The sequence below is a fragment of the Pelodiscus sinensis genome, chromosome 3, assembly GCF_049634645.1.
Source record: "Pelodiscus sinensis isolate JC-2024 chromosome 3, ASM4963464v1, whole genome shotgun sequence".
Classification (NCBI taxonomy): Eukaryota; Metazoa; Chordata; order Testudines; family Trionychidae; genus Pelodiscus; species Pelodiscus sinensis.
Window position 1 is genome coordinate 180,159,120 of NC_134713.1, and position 19,798 is coordinate 180,178,917.

The following is a 19,798-nucleotide window of genomic DNA, read 5'->3' on the forward strand; positions in this document are numbered from 1 at the left end:
CGGGGCTCGAACTAGGTAGTTCGGACTAGGGTGCCTATTCCGAACTACCGGTACTCCTCGTTTCACGAGGAGTAACGGTAGTTCGGAATAGGACCCTAGTCCGAACTACCTAGTTCGAGCCCCGTGTAGCCGCGCTACACGGGGTTCGAAGCAGCGGGGATTTAAAAATGGCGGCTCCCCGCTTATGCTAATGAAGCCCGGGAAATTCAAATCCCGGGCTTCATTAGCAAGTGCGGTATGCATACATTACCCCGCTAGTTCGAACTAGCGGGGTAGTGTAGACATACCCTGAGGTAATATAGTCCCAGGACTAGTCTAAGAGCAGGAGAATCACCCACCCAAATAATTAAGGGCAGCAGAAAGTGTACTTAAACAAAAATGGCAAAAATATTAAGAGAAAACTAGGCATGCTTTTTTCAGACCAACAATCCGAAAGCTTATATAGGGAGAAACCCTTCCCACACAAGTAGCACATGTCATTAAAAAATAAAAACAGCATTCCCCTAGCACAAATGACAGGACAATTTGCTAAAAACCCATCCCTTCCTTATAGGAGCTCACTGTGAAAGCTTCTCTAATTCTGATTTAACAATAAAAGGATGCTTTTAAAGATTAATAACTTACTTTTAAAGCCAGCATTAAAGTAGGATAGAAATTGATTTTTCACCTCTAATTCAGAGTTCCTATATTGCCAATATCTCAAAAGGTCTCAAAACTAACCTAATCATTGCATTAGAATTTCTGGTTAGATATTTTAATAGCTAGTACAACTGCATCCATAGTTTTTGTACCCTGTTCACTTAACAATACTTTGCTGGAGATAACTCAATTATCTTATAAATTTATTCACAATTAATGTGATCCTTATCACATTCAAAAGACTTTTCCCCAAATTATCAGATATTATTAACTTACTGAAGATACTTTAGCTATTAGTATAATTTGTTCATGTCCCCATGTAGTTACATTATTGAGAGAATTTTAGAACATTTAGAACCAGCGTCTCATCCAATGGGTAGACTTATTCATCAGTCTATCAGAATGCAACTAATCAGTATCAAACTATACCTGTTAATCATAATTTTTTCACCATGTTCTAGAAAACACTGTGAATCAGCTAGTCATTGAAGATAAATCCATTAACTTAAACCCTATGTTCTTGAGAACTGTACAATTAAAAATTGTATATTGACACAAAGTATATGAAAAGCCACATTATAATTTTGTTAGTACTTTTCACAATACTAAAAATTAAATGGAGCAATCATGAAAACACAAATGAAATTGTGTACCTTCAAACTAAGTGTGCACTAACTTAAACTAACTTCAAAAATTGAGATTGCTGGGAAATGCAGGACTTGTGGATTCCTCAAGAAATACCAAACTTTTATTCCAAATGACTAGTTTATAACCTCTCCTTACTCAGGTGAACAGCAACAAAGACATTACCATCTCATAGTAATACAATGGTTGATATTAAATGAATTAATGGACTTAGTCCTGTCTGTAGTTACCGAGTGTTATTAAAACATTATATTCTTTGGTACTTTGGTTGGCAGTCTAAGGGCCTGTCTACATAGAGAGCTGCACCAGAATAACTATTCTTGATCATTCCATATGTGGTTGTTCTTCCTCTGGAATAAAAGTGTCAAATTAGTTTAGTTCATTCTGGACATGGAGGGCACTCATATTCCAGAATTAAAACATCCACACATGGAGTTAATCAAGAGTAGTTATTCTAGAATAACTTCCCATGTAGATAAACCCTAAGACACAGCAGCAAGGCTGTGAAGGAAAGCTTTAACTGCTTGTGCTATACTCCTTTTAAAGAAAATTTAGTGCTTGCAAAAAGTTCTGGAACAAGAGGCTTGGAGGTGAAATTACTTCGATTTAGTCACAGAACGGGTATAGGATAGACAACTGTGCATGCTTCCCTTCACAGTCACACGAAGCTGTTTCTGCTCTTCTCTAGAAAGAGGAACAGATACGTCAGTCTCTGACAGTTCAATCCTCAGCTACTTAATCAAATGTGGTGGTGGAGTCAGTCTACTGGGAACCAAACCAACTATTGGTTCTTTGCCATAAGCTAATGGTGATAGTTTTGGCCACTACTGATCTGAGCTGGATCTGAAGTGGTGACAAAGTGAAAGGCTCGGTTAGCCTATTATGAATGTACCATCACTCTATCTACTTGACAGACTGAGAACGTCGGATTCCAGTGATGCCATTTTGGTGATTTTCATGAGCACTATGGGTTGAAACTCTTTTAACTGGGATTCTCTGGTCTGGCACAGCGAGCTCATGGCGGGGCGACCCAGCCGTGGTAGTGGGGCTGCCTCGAGGGGTTGGGAGACCTCGCATGTGGCTGCCCAGCGGGGCTGGGAGCAACAGTAGCTCAGGGGGGAAGGAATCCACAGCATGTGCAGCTACCCATGTAGTCCTGGAGCTCCAGTGCAGCACACATTAATTTCAAAACACTACATTGAATGAATAGCCCACAACCCAACTCAGAAGCATTGTGCTAGAGATGCTGCAATCAAAATGAAAATACTGAACTAGATACATCCAATTTAGGGGCAAATACAGGATGTGCACATGCCAAAGCTGAAACGATAACCTTTTGCAAATGCTTGGCATCCATCTAAGTAGTAGCCTTCATATCAAACTTGCAAAAGCAACTACTTGCTTGCTCTGTTGCTCAAGTACCAGGATGCTGAAGGGTGCTTGCCAACAAAAGGATGAAAGCAAATGAAACAGTTGAATATCCTTGTTTACAACATCAGATAATTTACTCCCTGGCTTTGTGTTAATTTTGAGTACTCCTAAGTATCGGGGACCATGGAGGAGGGAGAATCTTGGAGCACAGCCCCAGAAAGATTGCAGCTGTTTCTAGCAAGGGTGCTTTCTCTCTGTTAAAGCGCCTGTCAAGTGAATCCCTTTGTTTTTATACACATGAGAAATACAATATTAATCATTTGCTCATAAATTTCTCTGTATCAGTGGCCCAATATTCTAAACCAGGCATGTCAAACTGGCATTTGGAGGTCCACATGCGGCCTGATCTAAATTTTTTGTGGACCACCAGAACATTTTTATAAAAGAATGAAGTGCGGCCCACTGGCCACTGGGAGCACATGGCCGAGTGCCTGCTCACGGCTGGTCAGGCCGCTCTGTGCACGTGCTCACAGCCGGCTGGCGCTCTGCACTAGGATCTCCAGCAGGCACTCACAGCTGGCCAGGCCACTCTATACACGCGCTCACGGCCGGCTGGGTGCTCTGTGCTGGGTTCTCCAGGAGGCACTCTCAGCCAGCCGGGCTGCTCTACGCACACGCTCATGGCCAGCTGGTCCACTCAGCACTGGGCGCTGCAGCAGGTGCTCACAGCTGGCCACTGTGCTCACACTGCCCCAGCGCCTCAGGCAGCAACGTCAACTCCAGGACCCAGGCATTATGTTGGGGGGGAACTGGCTCTGGGGGAACGGAGGGAGATTGGGTTAGAATGGGGGGTATGGAAGTGCCTAGCTCTGTGGGAGAAGAAGGGGTTATTTTGTTAATATTTTGTTATTTATTTATTCCCAAATAAAATCACAAGATGTATATTAATTTTATATCAATAAATGTGAATTTTTTGCAATTGCATGAATAATTATTTCTTTATGCAAAATCTCAAACTTACAAAGTATCTGAAATTTTCAAATAAGCCTGTTTTATTTGATTAATCATGATCTATACTTGTTTTTATTTCAACAAAACAAGTTGTGTGTCATATTCAAATATAAAAGTACCTTAAATTTATATTGAAATTAAAAAAATATGTAAAATTAATTTTTAAATTATTTAATATAAGCAAATAATTTTACACCTCAAATTATTGTAATAATATAAAATATACCTAAAACCTAATCTATAATAATAAATAACTATGAGTTTCCGTCAAAGTACATTTTCTTTGGTGGCCTTAGGGTTGCCTGGCTTCTGGTACTGGTGCCTTCTGCCAGACACCTAAAAATCCTTTTTTTTTTGCTCAACAAAATCTGGGAATCGTAGGTGGCCTATGGCTATCAGTTTTCATTTGTGCTACCCTCAGTAGGCTTCAAGTTTGACATGCCAGTTCTAAACTAAGAAGTACCTCATTACTCTTACTCTGAAAAAAGTTATAGAAATATCTCCTCATTCACTAAATCCAGTACACTCTGGTAGAAATACTATAAAACATACTCACCCCATTTCCTCTTTTACCAGCAGCCAGGCAGCATGCTATAGGCCAGCAGCCACAAACAGGAAGAGAAAAAAATGCAAGTGAAATCAAGCTTCAACAACATTCAATCAAATTATCAGATGTGCTGTTATTACAAACCATTTTTTTCTAAAGGGAAACTAATGTTTGCAAAGTCAAGAATTTCCAGATAACTATTAAGAGATTAAACACTTTCATTTTGCTTTGGAACTGAAAGAATAAAGCAGGGGTAAACCCTCATTCTCATGGGTTTATCATCAGATTTTTTAAAAGAGATTATCGTTTTTTACAGTATTCCCTCTTTGCAGGAGTAGTCCCTGTTATCTAAGTATGAGCTTTCCCCTGCTTACTGTCCCCAAAAACATAACCAATAACGAACTCTTATCTCCCCTGAGGCAAGCACTCAGAAGCTAAGGTAATTTTTTTTTAGTTGGATCAATTTTCACGATGGCTACTGGAAATCTATGGGGGGAATTTTAACAAATGCTGCTTTGAGATTTTATCCCAATTTTTAAATTAAAGTATGCATGAAAACTGTACATACTTCTAAAATCTTTCACCCAAAATATATTATTTTAAAAGGAGCGCTTTTTTATAACAATGAAATAAGTGATTTTATGGCAGTCAATCTGGAATTCTTGAATACAAAGTACACAATATTACAGGTCAGACAGTGGAAGAACTAACACATGAAAACCAAAATCCAGGTAGATCACAATGGCCTAGTAGTCAAAGAAGAAACACTAGAAAGTGAGCATTATATTCCTATGTTGATCTAATGTTCTACTGTTTCGCTAATGATATTCTCCATTTTCTCTGACCATGATATTTTATAAAACAATTTATGTCTGTTCCTGAGCTAGTCTACCAAGCCACTCCTTTCACCCTCATGTACTTCTTGTTTGAAAACTGACTTTAACCCAATATCTACAATAATTAAGTTAATAATTTTCATCTTTATCGCTAACATTTTAGATGACCAAAATAATCAGCTACCAACGTGTGCATGTCTTAATCCTATTCCTGATATCTCAAAGCCCTCTATTTTGTCCCTCCCACCCTTACTTGTTGTGAGGCATCTTTCGTAAAGAATCTAGCACACTTTGGTGCGCTGTATAATACAGGGCAAGAGGCTGGCCTTCTCTGATTTCAGACACTTCTGTTGAAATTAAAAATCTTCATTTGCCATAAAAAGCAGTAAAATCTTTGAGATTATACAGACTTTCTGTACTGAGAGTTTTTGGCAGCCTTCATTTTTCATGCCCCCTAATACTGTGCATTCACCTTCTAGCCCAAGGTTAGATGGGCAACAAAAAGGTCATTAAGCCCTCAACCATTAAACACTAACTCAATAAAAACAGTGAAGTGATGAGGATGCTGTAACACCTTTAACCTGCTTGAATAAAGTAGGTTTGGATTTGCTCATGGCTAAAAGCTATATATGTTGGCGCATAAAAGTAAACCTGGATTCATACGATCTGAACAGAAAAATAAGGAAAGATGACTTTGTTGTAAATGCTGTCTGCAAAGCCATTTCAGAAGCAGTATTGGGAAACAGGGGCCAACACACAACAGGACTTCTGACTGTAATGAATGTTTGCTCATCTCAATTGAAAACTTAGATGCCCTGAAAAGACAAGCTTCTGAATGAGTATCCCACTGCTTTCCAGGGACGTAAAATCCCGTTTAATCAGTTACAGTGAACCCTCGTTTATCGCGGTAGATAGGTTCCAAACCCGACCGCGATAGCTGAAAATCCGCGAAGTAGGGACACCATATTTACGTATTTATTTAACATGTATATTCAGACTTTTAAAACCCTCCCTTTACGTAGTACTGTTAACAAACCACCCTTTAATGTACAGAACACTTAATGCATGTACTACAGTACCCTAAACTAAAACATATTAAACACTTGTTCGGGCTTGTATCCACCTTCAGTGATAATATTCTTAAATGTCTCATTCGCGTAAGTTTCAGCAGCGGTAGTGTCAGCGGAAGCAGCCTCGCCATGCAGGGAAACGCTTTTCAGGCCGAAGCGTTTCTGAAACTTCGCGAACCATCCTTTGCTGGCGGAAAAACGTTGTTTCTGAGGCTGGGAAAAAAGTCCGCGAAGTCGTGAATCCGCGATGGTCGAACCGCGAAGTAGCGAGGGCTCACTGTAAACATTATGTTTAACCGGTTAACCGCTTAGTTCTGATTAGGGATGCTTAAAAGCAGGTCATTTCAGTGGTTACACACGCTGGCTGCTGCCCCACACCGCTGACTTTCAGAAAGTGCACTGGGTGACAGCTGAGGACTGTGAGCAAGGCAGAGTGCTGTGGAGGAGCAGGATGGACATGCTTAGGTACAGAGGAAAGATACAGAGGACGGCTCATTTGGGGAAGTGACCCTGGCAAAGGCTTCCAGACTGGGAGTAAAGGGACTGTCTGTTGCTGCACCTTAGGGTACCTGGGCTGGAACTTGGAATAGTGGGCGGACTCAGGTTCCCCCCAACCTCCCTATGCCACTACAGAGTCTGCCCCTGAGAGGGGAGACTAGGACTATGAAAGGGTTTTCACCCCAAACTGTGGACTAGCCTATGATGGTTATGGCTCAGTAGGCTGTGACCCTGGCTTCTGGAAAAGAAGAGGCTGTGTAGAGGGACGCCAGAAGTGCAGGACTTTCATTACACAGCTAGAGATTTGCCACAATACTTACTAAGGTGCGCCTTACTAAGTATGATGCGCCTTACTAAGAAGTATTGTCTCCCCAAAATATGTGAGAGCTGCACTGCCTCTGCATGATGCGGATATTTACAGCCCTAGATTCCCTTCCCCTTCAAACTTACATATACCAACTAAAAAAATTTAGCCATTCCCTGAATCAGTGTGTCACTTCTTAAAGAGGATGATCCCAAACCGCCAACTGGTATTTTCCAGCTCAGAAACTTCATCCTTCAAGTCTGACTAGAACAACTATGAAACAGTCCAAGGCAGAGTCAGCGAGGCCTCCTGGTCAACAGTATCAAAAATCAAGAAGAGAGATAAAAGAATCAGCCTGGGTACTTGACCACTCTCATCTTTAAGAGAAGATCAACCACTAATGAAATGAGTGGACCACGAGTATGATGCGCCTCAAAAAAATGAGAAGCACAAGTTCTTTTGAAAAAGGATTGTTGGGTGTGAGGATTTTTTTTTTTTAAGAACCCCGTCTAGATTGCGCTTTCACTTTTGAAAACCCCTTTTTCGAAAAAGCGCTCGGACACAAATATGCGAACGAAGCATGGGATGTTTAAATCCGCGCTTCATTTGCACTTTCGATTTGCTTCATTTACATTCCTTTTTCAAAAGAAGAATGTAGTTTAGACGTGTCCTTAGAGGAGTTCCCCTAGAACACCATTTCCTTTTTGCTGGCCTGACACATCTTTCTACTAGATAAAGTAAATTATTATTAGATTGCAACAACTGGTTAACACAATATACTTTTACTTTTGTCTATGATCCCATTCACAGTGAATCCCATTTTCTACACCACAGGTAAACCACCACATCATTTATGTCCATCTGTATGCAGTCCATCAGTTCAACAATGATGTTTTCTGAAGTCTAAAGTGTGACACGCATGCTTTAGAACAGTGGTTCTTAACCTGGAGTGCACACACCCTTGGGGGTGCGAGATGCCCTTTCTGGGGGTGTGAGACATGCCAGATTTTTATGATATATCTTAGATTTAAAGAACTGACATACTTCAATGATTTTTAATAAGGAGTGCGAGAACATATTTTGAGAACCAAAGGGGTGCAGGCTGCAGTAAGGTTAAGAACCACTGCTTTAGATCATATCAATCAAAGTCATTAGTACCTATAGCAGGAGTATGATGCTTTTCCCAGGCACTTAATAATCAATTATTTCTGTCCTCTTCAAAGGCTTGTAAAGCTCTGATCCATGGTCTATACTAGGACTTTATTTCGAAATAATCCCCCTGAAGCCAAATTTATAAACAGAGCATCCACACTACCAAACCCATTATTTCAAAATACCAGGCCACGGAATTCAAAATCTGTACGCCCGCTTCTTATCAGGAGTAAGTAATAGTTATTTCAAAATAACAGTAGTATAGATGCTCTGGTGCCACTATTTTGAAATAACTACTCTTTAGAGTAATGTGCACTAATTACTACCCAGCTTTTCCTTAAGCTCTAAGTCCGAGGTAGCATGTCCACATTAATAGAGCCTGCCTTGGACTAATTTTGAGGCTTCCCTGTAGTGTGGACACACTAGTTCAAATTTGTTAAATCTGGAGTTAAGTCGAATTTAGTAATTTTGAAACACTTTCCTAGTGTAGACATGGCCTGAGTGTTGTGTGCTGCCATGCTTATCTATTTAACACAGCCTTCTCAAGATCATCTGGCTTTATTGCACCAAAGTGTCTGCTGTTCTTGATACTGTCCTTCTAGCACTTTCTGGGGCAGTCTTGATTCTGATGTCCTTGTGCCAATTCTCCATAGAAAATTTTTCTGGGGAGTCAATGTTCAGAAATTCTAATTAGGTATTAAACTCAGTGTAGTTGGGCTTTTATCAGCATGGCCTCGATGCCTATGGCATTTGATTTTTGGAGAACCTTCAGGTTGCTAATTTTGTCCTGCCAGCAATGCATAGGGAAGGCATCTAGCATTTGTATGGTGATGTTGATTTAAATTTTGTTTGAAAAGGGAAACTCTAAAGTCAATTCTGTAGTTGTCTCATTTCCTTTACCTCACTTGGCTCTCCTGACTTAATATTTGGACATGCTGGGGGAAAATGACTAGTCAGTCCCTATTGTGAAAAAATCCCCAAGAAAAAATAATCTAATAGAGGGATTTGAAAAGGTATATCAAAATGAAAGGGTCACGGTCAGGAGTGGTTGCCCTTCAGGCTAAGATCAAGTGACATATCAGTGCAATTTATGTCAGAAGATGTATCACAAGTCTGTATCCTTCCCTTAGTGATAGAAAAGCATGATTTCATAGGTCACTTTCATTCACTCAGTGTTGGATGGACTCATTAATTTAATAAGACTTTTATAACCCATATTAGGCCTATCCTCAACTTTGCTGAAAGAACAAACAATACAGTTTGGCCTGTCATGAAATAGAGATCTTTAAAGACATACACTGTACTAACTGATGGACCCAATATACCATTACTGAAGAAAAATGTACAGGCAGTCCCCGAGTTACATGGATCCGACTTGCATTGGATCCCTACTTACAAACGGGGTGAGGCAACCCCGCACTATCTGCTTCCCCCCCAGCAGACCAGGGAGACGCGGAGTGGCTTTTCTCAGCAGACACCTCAGCTTGAGAAAAAAGGACTGAGGGAGGTGAGGTGTGGGAGAATAAAACTGAGCTCTGGAGAAATGTTTGGCTAGAGTTTCCCCTACAATATGTACCAGTTCCAACTTACATACAAATTCAACTTAAGAACAAACCTACAGTCCCTATCTTGTACATAACCCAGGGACTGCCTGTAGTTGTATTGATGGAATATTGTTTACCTGAACAAACAGTCTGATTCATTATTCTGTGTGTGTATAGTATATGAGTAAGAGTGCTTCACAAAATGCATGACGTATATTCTAATATTGTTTGGATAATGACTCATTAAATCATAAATTAAAAGGGTCTCCAATAGTAATGAAGAATATACATCTGAATGAGAGAATATGTTGACTACAGAATAGCATTCTTGACAGCAGCACTTGTCAGATGCAGAGTCACATATCCACATCCTCATTTTAGATAGTATTTCTGGGGTTTTATTCATTCACATAATTGTAGTTGCAACTCCAAAATAGGAGAGAAAAATGTAAAAAAATTACAAACTAGTGGCTTCTAAGAAAGTTTCCCCAGGGAGTGAACTATGTTAATTGCTACCATGAGTCAAATGTCATGCCTTCTCTACTGATTTAAAAAGCGAAAGCCTAAAATAAATTACACTAGAATTCGGAGTTACCAACTTCTCTGCTGCTGGCCTATGCCAATAAACAGGTGCCACTAGTCAAGAGATTCAGGTAGATGGAGACACAAGGGCATGTGGTCTGAGCACAAGATTCAAAGCCAAAAGTTTACTGCATTGATTACAAGATGAATATTTTTATTGTATACTGTCTGAGGGACCAAACGGGTCAGATCTGAAATACTGTGGAGTCCCAGCCACATTAGTAGAAAAGAGATGAAGAGGGGGAATTCCATGTAGTGTACACACAGTTCTGTAGGGAGTAATGACTACAAATATTACAAGGCAATTTGCATGAATGTCATGTGCCAAGATGATGGATCACATCTTAAGCTAGAGGGGAGCCAGATGATAATTTCTCTAGAATTCTTTACAAAAGAATTAACACTTCAACATTCTCCCTTATGAAAAGGCATGACTCATTTCCTACTCAAGCATATTTGTTCCACACAAGCCTGGCATTCTTACTTGTGATTTACTTGTATCAGGAATGCTGATTCATGAAACTGAAATTAGAGAAGACTTTTTCATATTAAAAAAAAAAAACCCAACAACAACGAGTTCAGTACCATGTTAAAGACTAACAAATGTATTAGGGTATTAGAACATAAGCTTTCGTGAGCTAAAACGCACTTCCTCTTCTCTTTCTTTTTCTCTTCAGCATCTGAGGAAGTAAACAGTAGCTCACGAAAGCTTATACTCCAACACCCTAATTCATTTGTTAGTCTTTAAAGTGCTACCGGACTCTGTGGTTTTTGTTGAAACAGACTAACACAGCTACCTCTCTGAAACCTTTAATATTTTCTAGATATTAGTCCTACATAATTTCAATTTTCTTGCATTGCCTTTGACCTGTTTTACTCTTGACAGGATTAGAACTATAGTGCTAAATTACACTTAAGTATCAGAGGGGTAGCCATGTTAGTCTGAATCTGCAAAAGCGACGAGGAGTCCTGTGGCACCTTATAGACTAACTGAAGCGTAGGAGCATAAGCTTTCGTGGGCAAAGACCCACTTCGTCAGATGCATGCATCTGACGAAGTGGGTCTTTGCCCACGAAACCTTATAGACTAACTGAAGCGTAGGAGCATAAGCTTTCGTGGGCAAAGACCCACTTCGTCAGATGCATGCATCTGACGAAGTGGGTCTTTGCCCACGAAAGCTTATGCTCCTACGCTTCAGTTAGTCTATAAGGTGCCACAGGACTCCTCGTTGAAATTACACTTAGTATATTATCAAAAGGCAGCACCCAAAAGCTTCTTTAGCATGTAGTGTGTCAACAGGTTGACAAGAACTTGACATGGTTAGGAAAAGGGAGGATGTCTCTGGGTGTCCTTTTATCCTAAAACAATGTATGTTCTCGTGTAGTAAAGTATGAAAGAGGAATTGAGAAAGGAATACATCTGTATAGCACAAAGTATTCTGCTATGGACAATAACAATGAACAGTTCTCTGGCAAGTAAGGCTAAGTCTACACTGGGAAAGTTTGGTGACAAAAGTGCTATCAACATGCAGAAGTCGCCAAAAGAGAAAACCTGTCAAACTGTGCTGAGGAATGTCAAAGCAGGACAGCAGTTTCTCTAGCCACCCCTGCAGTAGCAGTCTACCTGCTGTTGTATTTCTAGCAAGGCAGAACGGGAGTTCGAATGATTAGTTCTTTTTGTTTATTCCCCAAACAGAGCAGCTCACTCAGCTGACAGACACTCACCAGAGCTTTGAAGAGGGAGGGGCACATGCCTGCAGGGCAGCAGAGGTCACAAAACACTGAGCAGAACCATCCGGGCAAGCATTATAGGATATTAGCAGAAGCCAGTTCTCTCAAGAAAACAAACAACGAAATCCACACTAGCTCTTTGTCAACAACAAAAGGAGGGAAAAGACAAAAGTTTCTCACAGGGGTGAATATTTTGTGTCACCAAAACTAGGTGCATTTTTCCTGACAAAAGTCTCATTGCAGCATAAACGCTCTCACTGTTTTGTCGCCAAAAGGCAGGTTTTGGCAACAAAACATGCCAGTGTAGACAAAGCCATGGAATTTCCAGTGTATAAGCTTTCATGGGTAAAATCCACTTCATCAGAAGAACTGGAGAGGCGTTTACCGATACATAGATAAATATAAGAACAACAAAAGACAGAGAGTACTTGTGTAAGAGGCTGATCAAGTCAGGGTGAAAGTGGCTCATTCACAGCAGTTATGTGTAAATGCAGATATTAAGAGGGGGAAATTGGCAATGTTATGGTATTTGCCGCTCCCCAGGATAATGAGATAATGCAATATTAAATAATATTAAATACATTACCTTTAATGGAAACATGACTTACAAAATATTGTGACATCATAAAAGGAAAGATACACATTTTTTGATCTGAATTCTTAATTTGCCAATTCCATCTTCCCAGGTCATATCTGACTATAAGCCTGATGTACTGGGGAATAGACAGCATGCAGTAGTTCAAGTCAGCAAAGGCAATCCATGTGAATATTCAACTATTTTTTCCCCATTTGCAGCCAAGCTTTGTTTCCATTGGCTTTAATAACAATTACTCAGAATTAATCAGAATTAGCCAGAACTGCAATACAATGATGCCCTCTACTGACGCATTATGGCAAGCACTCACAAGAAAAGGAAAGCAGCAGTAGCAGCATTTCCTTGCTCTTCTATACAGTTTATATGGATGAGCCATTAAATAAGATTTTGAGTGACATGACAAACTCAACTAAACTAGAGTTGTCAAGCTATGTGTAGTTCTTTGAATAATATATTTTAGTGGGCCTGATGACATAAAAGCAATTGTGATTTTAACCTGCAGCCCATTACTTCAGTTATTCTCTTAGGAACAAATAAAATGAGGAAGTTCCCAGAAGTGGGAAGTCGAAAGCAGACAAGGGAGAAGGAAAGAACTGAATCAATGGGAGCTATTTGCTATACCACACCTCTGAAAAAAAAATCAGGCTCTTTTATTTAATACCTAAATAGGAACCCACCTGCAGGAATTCATTTTTCAGAAATCCTGGCCAAGGTGCCTGACATTTTACAGATGTCCAAAGGATCTGCTTGAGAATCACGTGTGCCCCAATTTTCTGTCATCTTGTAGGATGCTTGTAGATTAATCTCCTTTTTGGATAGTCAACAGACCATATGGAAGTCAGACGAAGAAATAAGGCCACCAAGATTACAAGAAAACTCATTTTTGTGTTAGTCTACTACAGTGGTCCCCAACCACTGGAGGTTGCCAGGCACCAGGGGGCGTGGCCATTCACCCGCCAGGCGCCAGGGGGCGGGGACACTTGCACGCCCGGGGGCAGGGCCCCCCCCGATAGTCGCGCGCCCAGGGGTGCTACCCCTCCCCCAAGGGCCGCGTGCCCGGGGCCGGCGCTCCCCCGCCCCCAAGGGCCGGCGCTCCCCCGCCCCCAAGGGCCGCGCGCCCGGCGTTCCCCTGCCCCCAAGCGCCGCGCGCCCAGAGCGCGGGCAGCCAATCCGCAGTGCTCCCAGGGCTGGCGCTCACCGTGCGCCATGGGCCTGGGGCCGGCTCCGGCACCATGCATGCACCACGTGCCCAGGGCCAGACCAGCCCTGAGCACTTGGGCGCACGCAAATGCCCCCGCAGGCGCCATGGCGCCCACGGGCACCGTGTTGGGGACCACTGGTCTACTGGATGAAGGAGCTGTTAAGACAGTCCACACGGACCTTACCTCAGATGTTTAGAATGAGAAGTGAAAGAGAATCCTGTAGCCCAGTGGTCCCCAACGTTTTGGGGCTGCCAGGCGCCTGGGGGCGGGGCCGCTCACAGGCCACGTGCCTGGGGGCGGAGCCAAACATGCGCCATGTGCCGCAACACCGGGAAGGGGCCGCCCAGGTGCCACGCGCCAGGAGCCGGCACCGGCATGTGCCGCGACCCCAGGCAGGGGCTGCCCAGGCGCCGTGTGCCCATGCTCCCAGGGCTGGCATTTGCCACACGCCCGGGGGCGGGGCCAGCCCAGATTGCTCCACGGGCATATATAAATGGCCCGGCGGGCGCCATGGCGTCGCGGGTACCGCATTGGGGACCACTGCTATAGCTGAATGGAATTGCAGAGGGATTTTAGGAAGGCAGAATGGGTGGAAGCCACACAGGAACTTGGGCATTGCAATGCTAAGTGTCACAGCATTTAAGTTTTAGATGCCAAGAAAAATCCAATCCACAAAGCCCAAACTAGGAGTCTAGTTAGTATATGGGGAGAGATAGGCACCAATGTGTTAACTACAGGGAGGAGCCAGCAGATCCAGAGATGTAATTATTCCCCTTTATTCGGCTTTGGTGAGGCCACATCTGGAGTATTGTGTCTAGTTCTGGGCCCCCCACTACGAAAAGGATGTGGACGCATTGGAGAGGGTCCAGCGGAGGGCAACCAAAATGATTAGGGGGCTGGAGCTTATGACCTATGAGGAGAGGCTGAGGGAGTTGGGTCTGTTTAGTCTGCAGAAGAGAAGAGTGAGGGGGATTTGATAGCAGCCTTCAACTTCCTGAAGGGAGGTTCCAAAGAGGATGGAGAGAGGCTGTTCTCAGTAGTGACAGATGGCAGCACAAGGAGCAATGGTCTCAAGTTGTTGTGGGAGAGGTCCAGGTTGGATATTAGGAAAAACTATTTCACTAGGAGGGTGGTGAAGCACTGGAATGGGTTACCTAGAGAAGTAGTGGAGTCTCTATCCCTAGAGGTGTTTAAGTCTCGGCTTGACAAAGCCCTGGCCGGGTTGATTTAGTTGGAATTGGTCCTGCCTAGAGCAGGGGGCTGGACTTGATGACCTTCTGAGGTCTCTTCCAGTTCTATGATTCTAAGAGCCTATATTAACAATCCACAAATGAGAACCTAAGGTGTTTCCCAAGGAAATGAGTTAGGCACCTGCTTTAGTCCACAAAATACAGACAGAGGAGATGAAGATGGTACTGCACACCTTAACATTTAGCCCAGTGGCTAGAACACTGATCAAGGATGTGTACTAGATTCAATTCTCTTGCCAGAAAAGTGCTCTAATGCCAAGATAAAAGTTATGAAGTGGGCACCAGCACCACCTCTACCTCATCTGCGTTCCACTCCCCATTGCTGGGTCCTTCCTTACTCCAGGCTCTCTAGTGATCACTAATGTCCAGGACCTTCATTCCACTATGTCTGCTGAAAAATTACACACTATCCTAAACAAAAAGAGGTTTATCACCAGTATTTGTAGACTGTCATTCACAACAGTTAATCTCAATGCAAGTTTATCACAAATGGACACAATAAAACATATGGTTATCTATTGATTTGCCCCAAATTCACGTGGTATTGCATCTGTACATTTACATTTAGTGCTATTTTCTAAACACAAAGATAGGAATGTAAACAGTTCAAATTTGATTAGTCTGCCCACAAATTTTAGTACTTCATAACTGCATTCATCTAGATTTCCAACAACATGAGTGAGATAGCCAGGAAGTCTTCTAAAATAATATATGTACTTTTACCTCTATTACAATGCTACAGAACTAGAGTTGATCTTCAAATTCTTTTATATGTATTCTGCACTACCCAATAACCATCTATTTCAGGAAAGGTACCAGCTCTGCTGTTCCATCCCTGAAACAATCCACATAGCAGTGCTCATGTATTCACCAAAGTTTTGAAAAAACTTTTTAGTTTTCAGATTTAAAGAAATGCATCTACTGAATATTGGAGTAATTCAGATATCTTTTTAATTAAAATAATACTTTGCTAGAGGAATGCAAGAATAGACTTTAAATAAAGACTACAGTCTCTATTTCTGAAGACTTCATAGTTAAAAATAGCATTGCTTAACTTATTCCTTATTTTTCATGCATATGTATTTCAAGTAAAATCAATGAAAAGCAAATCTCATCCACTTCTCATGTTCTCAGGCCACATTCTCCATTCTTACATGCTTAAGTTAAAATGATCAACTGAAGTGTCTGTAAATACTTACCTCTCTGACTGACAACTGTGGTGGGAGCGACACAGAAAATACAAAGCTAGTAAACTGGTAGTCAGAAGAATTAACCTTCTGGCACACCTACAAGAGAAAGATATGAACCCACAATAAGAGCGTAAAACTGGAAACATTTTATCATATTCTTTATCTTACCATAATCACTGCAAACTTTTATAACAGGACTCTTTGGCATGCATTGCATAAATCTTTTTTCAATTTACCGGAAAAATTCCAATAGCTATCTGCATCATTTTTAGACATTAAAAGTTAGTAAAGTTTGTTCATGTCATGCTTCTCTGTATAATACCATTATCAGATATTTTCTAACCCATCCTGCAACTATGGCTAGCATATGGTGAAAAATTCATGAACCATTAATGTAAAGCGCGAGTAACTTGCACATTTGATTAACCAGCTATCCCATTACCCATGAATACCAGATAACAAAGCTTGTACTGTATATTATTATCACTGTACAGTAAAACTCCATTGGTCCGGCATCCAATGCTCCGGCACTCCAGATGGTCCGGCACCATCGGGAACCCGGAAGTGCTCCGGGCAGCTGGACAATTGGAGCTGCTCTATGCCCAGCTTCCCTGATTCAGCTGCTGCTGAAACTGACCAGCAGCTGAATCGGGGAAGCCAGGGGCAGAGCAGCTGGGGTGCTGCCGGGTTGGTCCGGTAGCGCTGCCCCTTGGGGCTGTGGGACCAACCCAGCAGAACCCCAGCTGCTCTGCCACAGGCGTCCCCAATTCAGCCGCTGCTAAAACTGACCAGCAGCGGCTGAATCGGGGACGCCTGCGGCACAGCCGGACTATCGGAAGGGGGAGTTATGAGGGGTCTGGGATGGCATCCCCCCCTTCCGATAGTCCAGCATATCTGATAATCCAGCACCCCCTGGGTCCTAAAGGTGACGGATTATCAGAAGTTTACTGTATATCCTCAGTGTAATGCCACTATAAAAGAAACAACTAAATATTTTATATTGAAGCTAATCATAAAAGTCAGACTAGGCTTGGCAGAATTGGATTTTTTTAAAAAAACCACAAGTTTAGTGGATAATATAGGTGTTTATTTAAACTTTTTTTTTCTAATTTTTAGCAATGTTCAATGTTTACAAAATTAGGGGGAAGAGGGAGTCAGATAATCATAGAAACACAGAGTTAGAAGGGACTGCAAGAGCCATCCAGTCTAACCCCTTGCCAAGATGCATTCTTTGTTGCAACTGAACAATCCAAGACAGAGGGTTACCCAGCCATGTTTTGAAAAATCTCCTGTGAAGAAGATTCCATTATCTGAATCAATTTGCCATACACAAGGCACTGGTTAACTTAATAAACCTGGCACCTTAGTAAAATTGAATTTTGAACTCCAAATCACTTTGCACTAATGGCCACATTGTTTAACATCCAGTTTTGGAAAAGTACAGCAAAAACATGGTAATCTTCTAAAATGTTAACTTAATGCACAGGCTATGATTAAAAGATTTTTTTAAAAAAATCCTAATACATTCATTACGTGTGCCTAAAGCCTGACCTAATTTACTACTGTAACTGCTTATAGTACATTAATTTTATATTATTGTTCATTTAAAAGAATAATTAAGAGGAATATTTCAGAGCAACACTTGGAAGATATTTAATGGCAGTAGACACTACAATTTAAAATATTAAGCTTTGTAACTATTAAAATACAAATTATCCATACCACAAATATACAAAGCAAATATCCTTGAATTAAACTCTAAGGGTATGTCTATACTAGCTTGTTAGTTCGAACTAGATAGGCAAATGAGGGCAACCGGAGTAGCAAATGAAGCCTGGGATTTAAATATCCCGGGCTTCATTTGCATGTTCCCGGCGCTGCCATTTTTAAATCCCCCTTAGTCCGAACTCCGTGCCCGCGGCTACACGTGGCACCGAGTAGGTAGTTTGAATTAGAGATCATAATTTGAACTACCGTTATTCCTCATTCCACAAGGAGTAACGGTAGTTCGAATTACGATCTCTAATTCGAGCTACCTACTCCGTGCCGCGTGTAGCCGCGGGCACAGAGTTCGGACTAAGGGGGATTTAAAAATGGCGGTACCCGGGAACATGCAAATGAAGCCCGGGATATTTAAATCCCGGGCTTCATTTGCAACTCCGGTTGCCCTCATCTGCCTATCTAGATTGACTTAAGCCCTCATCTGCCTATCTTTGACTTAAGCGGCAGCAGCGGTGGTTCCCCGCGCCTCTGAGGCTTTGCTCTGGCAAAGCCTCAGAGGCGCGGGACCCCCCCGCGGCTGCGGCTTCAGTCAGGGTGCCTGTGGTCTGCTGGGGACCGTCCACAGCAGACCACAGGTACCCAGACTGGAGCGGCAGCAGCAGTGGTTCCCCGCGCCTCTGAGGCTTTGCTCTGGCAAAGCCTCAGAGGCGCGGGACCCCCCGCGGCTGCGGCTTCAGTCCGGGTGCCTGTGGTCTGCTGGGGACCGTCCCCAGCAGACCACAGGCACCGGGTCTCAAGGGGCAGCAGCAGCGGTTCCCGCGCTTCTGAGGCTTTGCTCTGGCAAAGCCTCAGAAGCGCGGGAACCCGCTCGCCCGGTGCCCCTGGTCTGCTGGAGACGGTCTCCAGCAGACCAGGGGCACCGGAGCAGCTTACGAACGGGGCTTTCTCGCCCCGACTTCCGGGGCGAGAAAGCTCCGTTCGTAAGTGCGGATCCGACGTAAGTCGGATCCGCGTAAGTCGGGGACTGCCTGTACATTGTAAGGGCGATTCATACTGCTTTACAACTCCTTTATTCTTTAGAAATATGCACCTAAGAGAAATGCTGAGCAGCCCAACACCATCAACTGCATTTCATGCCATCTGAGTCACATGAGAAAAATGCTCCATGGGTAAAGATGGGATCATCATTTATAATAACATTGTACTGTATGTAAACACTGTGGCTACGTCTACACTGGCACCCTTTTCCGGAAATGCTTAAAATGGAACAGTTTTCCGTTATAAGTATTTCCGGAAAAAGCGCGTCTACATTGGCAGGATGCTTTTCCGGAAAAGCACTTTTTCTGGAAAAGCATCCGTGGCCAATGTAGACGCGCTTTTCCGCAAAAAAGCCCCGATCGTCATTTTCGCGATCAGGGCTTTTTTGCAGAAAAGACTACTGTGCTGTCTACACTGGCCCTTTTCCGGAACAGTTTTTCCAGAAAAGGACTTTTGCCCGAACGGGAGCAGCATAGTTTTTCCAGAAAAACACCTGACAATTTTACAGTAGATCGTCAGTGCTTTTCCGGAAATTCAAGGGGCCAGTGCAGACAGCTGGCAAGTTATTCCGGAAAAGCAGCTGCTTTTCTGGAATAAGTGGCCCAGTGTAGACACAGCCTATGGAAATGCTGTCAGCCCTTTGCTTCTGAAACAGGATCATGGGGTCTATCTGAGGTCTAATTAGATTACCTTCAGTAGACAGTTGAAGGTTCACCTGTTTCTCAAGCTTTTTAGCTGCATTATAGCAAGGTCAAAGTAAAATAGGACCATAAGCAACCCACAGGTAATTCACTTATGTTGACTGTGTGGGTACGTCTATACAGCGGCACTATTTTAGGATAATGTCCATTATCCCAAAATAGTGTTCTGAA

General features: G+C 42.5%; 1 protein-coding gene across 5 annotated transcripts in view; it reads right to left on the bottom strand.

The window, feature by feature from the left end:
* PUS10 (pseudouridine synthase 10) overlaps positions 1-19,798 on the bottom strand; it is a 67,931-nt gene that overhangs the window by 32,910 nt on the left and 15,223 nt on the right. For 4 of the 5 annotated variants that reach the window (XM_006122158.4, XM_006122159.4, XM_006122157.3 and 1 more), the window contains exons 4-5: positions 16,176-16,262; positions 4,223-4,257 (exon numbers count right to left, since the gene is read on the bottom strand). In XM_006122158.4, coding sequence (XP_006122220.1) covers positions 4,223-4,257; positions 16,176-16,262 — 122 coding nt within the window. Of the gene's footprint in view, positions 1-4,222; positions 4,258-13,201; positions 13,575-16,175; positions 16,263-19,798 lie in introns of those variants that run through there. The other variant, XM_025184199.2, reaches the window with a different exon arrangement.